Source organism: Madurella fahalii, assembly GCF_045866475.1.
Source record: "Madurella fahalii IFM 68171 DNA, scaffold_3, whole genome shotgun sequence".
NCBI lineage: Eukaryota > Fungi > Ascomycota > Sordariomycetes > Sordariales > Madurella > Madurella fahalii.
In genome coordinates, this window is record NW_027263973.1 from 4,795,087 (window position 1) to 4,802,878 (window position 7,792).

At 59.3% G+C, this 7,792-nt stretch overlaps 3 protein-coding genes across 3 annotated transcripts; 1 reads left to right on the forward strand and 2 right to left on the reverse strand.

The window, feature by feature from the left end:
- Positions 1-122: 122 nt before the first annotated feature.
- MFIFM68171_06784 (uncharacterized protein) lies at positions 123-2,975 on the reverse strand (the record flags this gene model as incomplete). The annotated part of the gene is made up of 1 exon (XM_071062204.1): positions 123-2,975. One exon carries the CDS (start codon positions 2,973-2,975, stop codon positions 123-125), a length of 2,853 nt encoding a protein of 950 aa, XP_070918305.1.
- A 1,836-nt stretch (positions 2,976-4,811) lies between these two features.
- Positions 4,812-6,204, forward strand: GAL10 (UDP-glucose-4-epimerase; the record flags this gene model as incomplete). Its single annotated transcript, XM_071062205.1, has 4 exons — positions 4,812-4,840; positions 4,985-5,219; positions 5,288-5,738; positions 5,801-6,204. The coding sequence occupies 4 exons, from the start codon at positions 4,812-4,814 to the stop codon at positions 6,202-6,204; spliced, it is 1,119 nt and encodes a 372-aa protein (XP_070918306.1).
- Positions 6,205-6,344: 140 nt separating this feature from the next.
- On the reverse strand, positions 6,345-7,436 carry MFIFM68171_06786 (uncharacterized protein; the record flags this gene model as incomplete). The annotated part of the gene is made up of 2 exons (XM_071062206.1): positions 6,345-6,596; positions 6,660-7,436. 2 exons carry the CDS (start codon positions 7,434-7,436, stop codon positions 6,345-6,347), a joined length of 1,029 nt encoding a protein of 342 aa, XP_070918307.1.
- Positions 7,437-7,792: the final 356 nt, after the last annotated feature.

A 7,792-nucleotide genomic window follows, 5' to 3' on the forward strand; every position in this document is an offset into this window, starting at 1 on the left:
CGCCCCTCGCAAAAACGCCAGTTCACGCCCACCATCACAAGAGCGAACGCTCCAAAAGGGAGATTCCCCTATCCCGCTACCAGTCTTGATTCCCTACTCCAACCCTCTGCTTTTAAGGGGTCTTAACTCTCCGTCTCGCCTTCCGAATCCGCCGCATTCCCGTACATCCGTATCCTATAAAAGCAGGTATGGTCCTCTGCTCCGTAATTGGTAATAGCCCTCACGGCCACCAGATCCGTCGCTGCGTCCATCTTCAGCAGCTCGTCCGACAGCTTGTGAATGTAGATCCCCGCGTCCTGGTCCTTGTACTTGTACCGGAACGCGCCAATCTTCGCCAATCCCTGCGCCACCCACCGGTGCCCGGGCTCGATCTCAGGGAATTTGGCCGCCATCCAGTCGAGCACCCTCTCCCGGCGGGCGGGCTCATCAAAGGCGGCCCAGACTTCAATGTCCTTCGGCCTAGCCAGCGGGTCGTTTGTGGCGGCCGGGTCGATGTGCTCGAGGACGATGTACTGCGGGATGACGACCCGTGCGAGCCGGACGGCCACGTCGGCGGGGATGGTGGAACCGTTCGCGGCGCGGATGCCCGCGCACCAACAATGGCCCGCGTCGACCCAGGGGGTGAGAGCGTGGATCCTCTCGTGCTGGAATTGAGGCATGTTGCGCATCGATTTGAGCCACTTCTTAGAGCCGATCGGCGGCTTGTTGATGATTTGGTAGGTAGGGGAGGTGAGCGAGAGGTCGATGGCGGCGCCGTTGCCCGGGCCGAAGTGGTTGACTTGCCGGCCGAGGGCGGCGACGATGCTGGCTGCGCCGGTTTTGGAGGCGATCTTGAGTTGGAGTTCGCCGATGGCTTTGTTAACGGTCCTCTGCACGAGAGACGTGATTTCCTTTTTGGCCATGCCCGTTGCAGATGCAGCCTCTTTGACTTGGCGAATCAGTTTCTCAATCTCCAGCCGGTGACTCTCCATCTCCTTGTCAAATTGCTTCTGGCTCTTCGCCAAGTGCTCGTTCAGCTCGCGCATGAATTCCTCTCTCGTGACGACGACTTCGTCGTCTGTTTTGGCAGATGACCGGCCTTTGTCCTGGTGTTTTCCTTGCGCTCGGCCGAGAATGTCGGCCACTTTGCGCTCGTTGTTCTGCACCCACTTCTCCCAGGCCTGCGGAGCCAATCTCTTGATCATGTCCTCCACATCCGAGGCGGATAGGGTCTTGCCAGTTAGACCGACGCTCTTTAACCGGTTCTGTAGAGCGTTCCAGTGCTTCTCCGAGATACGGTTCTTGTCATCCACGGTGAGGATAGACTGGTCTCGATGCAGTCGATCTCTGAGGGCGAGCCAGAACTCATCAGAAACGGCAATCTTGCCAGTCCGCTTGTCTTTTTGCACAGAGACAACCTTAGGAATGATGTCCCTGAGATTGTCAAGTGCGGCCTCGGTTGATGTCGTCCTCTGGTCGAGGTAGCTCTTAAGGTCGTTATATTGATCGCTCGTGAGGACGCCTAGGGGGTGCAGAAGTGGTGAAGGGAAAAACTGCCCCACGTTGCTAGTCCAGTCTCGCCACCCATACCAGTTAAGGCTCAAGACAGGGGATTCGAACACGTCTGGCCGCGCCAAGATGTGGGCGAAGCGTATCAGGTGAAGCATGAGGAAGCCGCCAGCCAGAATCTTGAGGACAGACCAAGGGTTCAGCAAGCGCACGAGGCTGTCCCGATAGGAGCGATCGTCAATGTATACTTCGGTGGGTGTCTCTTCGACCTCGGTGGGCGTCTCCCGGACAAGTCTGCTTCCATAGCCAAGGTCGAGGTGTTTTGCTCTTGGCAGAGGCTTGAGGCGACCGCTGAGTTGCGGGCTCAAAGCCGACGTGACAGCGAGACCGGCTCGGCTCTTATGCCGCGGCCGGTCCTTGTCCACATGGCCCGGCTTTTCCTTTTCAACGGGTTCTGGCTGCTGCCGTTGTTGTTTGGGAGACGGCGGAAGTTCTTCCGGATGCGGTGGGATTTTCGTCGGACGTCTTGGACTCTTTCGTAACACGCTGGGGGGCGGAGTTTGCTCGGATGGTGCGGCCATTGGCGCTTCCGCCGTAGACTTGAATGGCGGTGGCTGTGGTCGAGGTTGTCCTAGCTGGCGCATCTCCTCGAGCGGGGGCCGGGTTGGAGTCTGGATGGTGGCATCAACGAATACGCCACCCTCCTCGACATAACTGCGCGCAGACGCCGGCCGATCGCCAACACCGTTTGGTAACGTGGCACTGGCCGGCGTGAGCATGCTCATAGCCGGAGGTCGAGGCACCGGTTGATGTGGGGGAGGGGGCATTGCTGCTCTTGTGGCTTCGTCTCGCGCTGCTTGCTCCGCAAGGCGTTGTTTCTCCTGTGCGGCAGCCTCGGCAGCCGCCTGAGCTTCAGCTAGCTTCTGCTCCCTGCGAATTCGGGCTTCCTCGGACCTCTCCCGCCTCAACCGAGCATCTCGTTCCTTCCTTTCCTTCTCCGCCCGCGCTTCAGCCTCATCATCATCATCACGGGCCCTCTTCCGCGCCGTCGTCCCGAGTGACCTTGCAACAGGGGCCTCGGGCAGATCTTCACCGCTTGTTGCCCCCTCGGGTTCCGGCAGCTCCTCTTCAATGGTGGGGTGTATCGTTGGCGGCTCCGGAGACGCAGTCGAGCCCCTCGAACCCGCCCTCGCCGCCCGTGCAGCCCTCGTCTGCTCTTTGGTCCGCCGGCGGGCTTCTGCTGCCAAGTTGTCCTTGGTAACCTTGGTAAAGATCTCGGCTGCAGCTTTCGTGACACCACCGCCTCCACCAACCGCACCACGGTCAGGAAGTTGACTTAGCGGCGAGCCGTAGGAGGTGCTGTACTTGGCCGGGAGCGGCGTTGCCCTGTGAGCGCCACCCCGAGCAGAGCCAGGCGTCGATGCCCTTGTCACGGGCGCGGGCGATGGGCTCGCGGTTGCCCGGCGCGCGCTACGCCTGGGAGCCATGACGGCTCTTAAGAGGGCTGCGTTTAAAACCTGGGAGTCGCCCGATTCTTGCGATGCAGTTGTGTGGCCCTGCGAATCCGCGGTCAAGGCCGGTGGACTGTCAATTATGTCAGCCATGGCTGCAAGTTGTGAGTACATCCCGGAGCCGGCGCTTAGCGATGACTGAAAGCGACCGGCAACAGATGCGGCGAGGTTGTGAAGTGTGTGAGGAAAAGAGGAGAGATCCGGCGTGAAGGATTGCAGCGGCGATGAGAAAAATATGCAAGATGGGGAAAGGGAAGGCGAAGAGAGGATTGGGTGAAAACTCGCAGAACCCGATGATGCATGTGCCGTACCTTGCGTGACAGCGTGGCCGGCGCCGTCAATTGATGATTCAGTTCCAGAAGCCCAACACGACACGTCACTGCACCAGTGATGCGGCCCCCAGACGCCCGAACAAATACAGTGCGATTGGCTCCCAATATGTTTCGAGGCGCAGGAGCAGCTCAAGCACGAAGATCCGGCGGTGATGGCGCTCGATCTTTAGGTTGCTATTCGATGGCCAGTTTCATGTTGAGCGGGATTGGACGAAAGAGTAGCGGGAGGTTGGGGGCGCGCAGCAACTATAATGAGAGACGCCAGAAGGGCCATGCGCTACAAGCCTGCATCGCAAGCGGAAATAAAGCTCTTGTATCGTGACCGAAAACGGTTTCTTCCTTGGGGTGTAGATCACTCGAGTCTTTCAAGACGACGCCTCTCTTTGTCCCATGCTTGCTGCGTGTCGGAATGCGCCTGTGGATTAGCGCGTTTTCCGACGGCCGGCTTTGGGCTGGGAGGTGAGGCCCGTGCCGCAGCCTGCCCCCGGCACCTTTGGGCTGGCCATAGGAGGCTGGGGACTGATGAAGCGGGGCGGTCGTTGGCGCGACTGACTCAGCAGCGCCAGTATGCTTTTAAACAGCGTATGCATTTACCGGCCAATATTCCCCTCCCCGCCCAGACGGGGCGACCCGGCAGTCAGGGTTCTCGAGGTTGCGACGGCTCGGTGATCGCCTGCCATGTTTAGTCGATCTGCATGTCCTACGACCGACGTTTCCGCCGCTGCTTCTTCCGTGGACATGTTCGACTCGATCTTTCACCTTTGAACCACAGTGTGTGCCCAGACATCTTTGGCCATGCTCGAGGTGTCGTCGCCAGTTGGCGGGTTGCTCTCTTCTCGCTGCAGCCATAGGATCCTTCCTGTTGGACACGGGGTAAACCTTTTCTTTATATACCTCTCATATTTCGCAGGACCTATGGGCCCCGGGACCGGTCTGTTTCGTATCTGTAGATCTGCCTCTGCTCCACCACTCTTCCAAGGAAGCAATGCGAGGCGTGTACCTGACAGCAATTTACCAAACAACCTATCGCCGCGCGACTCTGCGATTGTGTCTTGCTCGCATCAGCTACCTATCCCTACACACTCTAGTAATAGGGTCCTTCCAAACATTTCCGCCCTCAACAACGATGCGCCGGAGTTCGGCGATGCCCAGGGGGCCCTTGTCAGAGAGTCATCGTGGCCGCCAGTGCCCCCCAACATCCCCGTCTCCGGCGAACAGGGCGAGGACGGCTTGCAGGTGGGTCTGTGTTTAAGTTTCTAGGCGTCTCAAACCAGGGACGGGGAGCCCCACGGCAAACTGCGGGCTAGCGAGATTCGATTTGCGACATGTTTTGCCCGGTCGTAATCATAGCACGTTCTCATTTAAAGGCTGCGAGTAATCCTCTGCAGGTTGCATTCTTTGCCCCGTCACCTTAATTTTTTTCCTCGCCCGCACACGAATTCTACCAGTTACCTTCGACACCCAGGAAGCCGCCGAAAAGATGGCTGTGGGAACTGTTCTCGTCACCGGGTAAGGCTTCCTCCCCACGCCCCTGCTTAACCGCGTGGCCGACCCGCTTCTGTGGTCAAGCCGCGACAACCCCGCCAAAAATTCTCCCAGGCCCGACTCCGGAAAGCTCTCCGTCTCGGCGTGGATATTAATTGTGGCTTGCAGTGGCACCGGCTACATTGGGTCCTTCACGACCCTCGCTCTTCTCGAGAATGGCTACGACGTGGTCGTCGTCGACAATCTGTACAATTCGTCCAAGGTCGCAATCGACCGCATTGAGCTCATCTGCGGCAAGCGCCCCGCCTTCCACCAGGTCGATGTCACGGACGAGGCCGCCCTCGACGAGGTCTTTGCCAAGCATCCCGAGATCGACAGCGTCATCCACTTTGCGGCTCTCAAGGCAAGTTGACGACGCACATCTTCTGTGGAAGGCAATGGCGCACTGACCTTTCAATTGCTTGGGCACAGGCCGTGGGCGAGTCCGGCGAGATCCCCCTCGAGTACTACCGCGTCAATGTCGGCGGCAGCATCTCCCTGCTGCGCTCAATGGAGAAGCACAATGTCACCAACATTGTCTTCTCATCGTCGGCCACCGTCTACGGTGATGCCACGCGCGTTCCCAACATGATCCCCATCCCCGAGCACTGCCCGATCGGCCCCACCAACACGTACGGCCGGACAAAAGTCATGATCGAGACGGTCATCACGGATCAAGTCGAGGCGCAACGGCGCAAGAGCCAGAAGGCCGGCAAGCCGTACGACCAATGGAACGGCGCCCTGCTTCGTTACTTCAACCCCTGCGGCGCACACCCCAGCGGCATCATGGGTGAGGACCCGCAGGGCGTTCCCTACAACCTCCTCCCTCTGCTCGGCAAGGTTGCTACTGGAGAGCGCGAGAAGCTGCTAGTTTTTGGCGACGGTAAGGAACCGGAAGAAATAGTATCGTGAGCCAGGCGCGCAGCCGCTAACCAAACTGCTTAGATTACGCCTCGAGGGATGGCACCGCGATCCGCGACTACATTCACGTCCTCGACCTCGCGAGCGGCCACTTAGCCGCGCTCAACTATCTTAGAGAGCATAAGCCCGGCGTGAGAGCGTGGAACCTGGGGTCGGGCCGCGGCAGCACTGTCTTGGAGATGGTCAAGGCTTTCAGCAAGGTTGTCGGCCGGGACCTTCCCTATCAGGTGGTCGAGCGAAGACAGGGAGACGTCCTGGACCTGACAGCCCACCCGGCGCTCGCGAACGAGGAGCTCAAGTGGAAGACGAAGCTCACGCTGGAGGACGCGTGCGCCGACCTATGGCGCTGGGTGGAGAACAACCCTAAGGGATACCGGCAAGATCCGCCGGCCGAGATGCTGGAAGTCCTCAAGGCCAAACAGGCCTAGATTGGCGATACTCTTCTGCACAGCCGTCGGTTATTCTTCAGATGATTTTGGCGGTCCTTTGGGTTATTAATTCTTCGATAGAGCGGAGGGAGGTCTGCCTCCCCCTTATAGACCTTGAAAATAGGCCTCTAAGCTGCTTTTTAGACCTTGAGCAGAAGTTTCCCCGTCGTCTTCCTTCCCTCCAAGTCAGAATGTGCCCGGGCAACCTCCGTGAGCGGGTACACCTCGTGGATTTTAACCTGGATCTTGCCTACCACAAGCAGGTCAAAGAGCTCCTTGGTATACCTCTCCCTCTCCTCGGGCGTGGCGATGTAGCCGAACAACGCAGGCCGCATCAGCTTGATGTTTTTTGGGCTCAGCGTCGGGAGCTCAACCGGGCCAGGGGCCCCAGACTAACATGTCGTGTAAGCAATGCCATCAAACCGTCTGACACCGGAGGTGGGATTTGAACTCACAGCGTTCCCAAAAACAGCCAGCGTCCCCTTCCTCGCAATCATCTTCAAGTCGCCATCAAACGTCGCCTTTCCCACCCCATCAAATATCACATCCACCCCGTGCCCCCCGGTAATCTCCCTCACCCTGCTCACCACATCCTCCCCCGGCTTGGTATTGAGGCTGTCCACCACCCACTGCGCGCCGTTCTGCTTTGCAATCTCGCACTTCTCGGGGCCGCCGGCCGTCCCGATGACGCGCGCGCCCATGGTGCTCAGCATCTGCACCAGCATCGACCCGGTCCCGCCGGCGGCGGCGTGGACCAGCGCCCAGGGGCCCTCGCTCAGCCCGAGGGAGGGCTTGGTCAGGCCGGCGGCCTCGCGGACGAAGGTGAGGGCCGTGAGGCCCTGGAGCAGGGCCGCCGCGGCCGTCTTGGTGGAGAGGGCGTCCGGGAGGGGCGTCGCCACCGCCGCGCGCACGGCGACGTACTCGGCGTAGGTGTGGTCGGCGATGCACGCCACGCGCGTCCCCACGGGTAGGCGGTCCGAGACGGACGGGTGCGCCGACACCACCGTGCCCGCCGCCTCCTTGCCCGTTATGAGCGGCAGGGCCGCCGAGTACAGGCCGGTGCGGAAGTACGTGTCGATGTAGTTGACCCCGATGTACTCGGTCCGGACGAGCACCTCGCCTTCTTGAAGCTCAGGTACGGCCAGGTCCGTCTTGTACTGGAGGACTTCGACGCCGCCTGTTTTGGAGATGAGGATGCCGGACATGGTCTTGGGGATTTCGGGCGCAGCCATTTTGTCCAGGAGGGGGGGCTGTTTACTGCTTGGCAAAGGAAGCTCTCTTGGTGCGGGGATGGAAGGATTGGGCGAGATGAACTTGGCTGGACGGGAAAAGGGGTAACGGTAAGTTATTAAAAAGAAAAGGGCATCTTTGGGCAAATACGGTGGGTGCCTTATGTCAGGTTGGTCAGTCCAATTGCCCTATGACGCCGCGAGGTATAAACAATATGCTGAGTGAGACCAGAGTATGCGGGTGTAAGTTGTGCGGGGTACTTGTTGCAGGCCCTCATTCGTAAGGGTTTTAAAGTACTTGCGGAACCACAATGCATCCTGGCGGTTTTTCAAGAAATTGATCAACAAGGGAATTTACC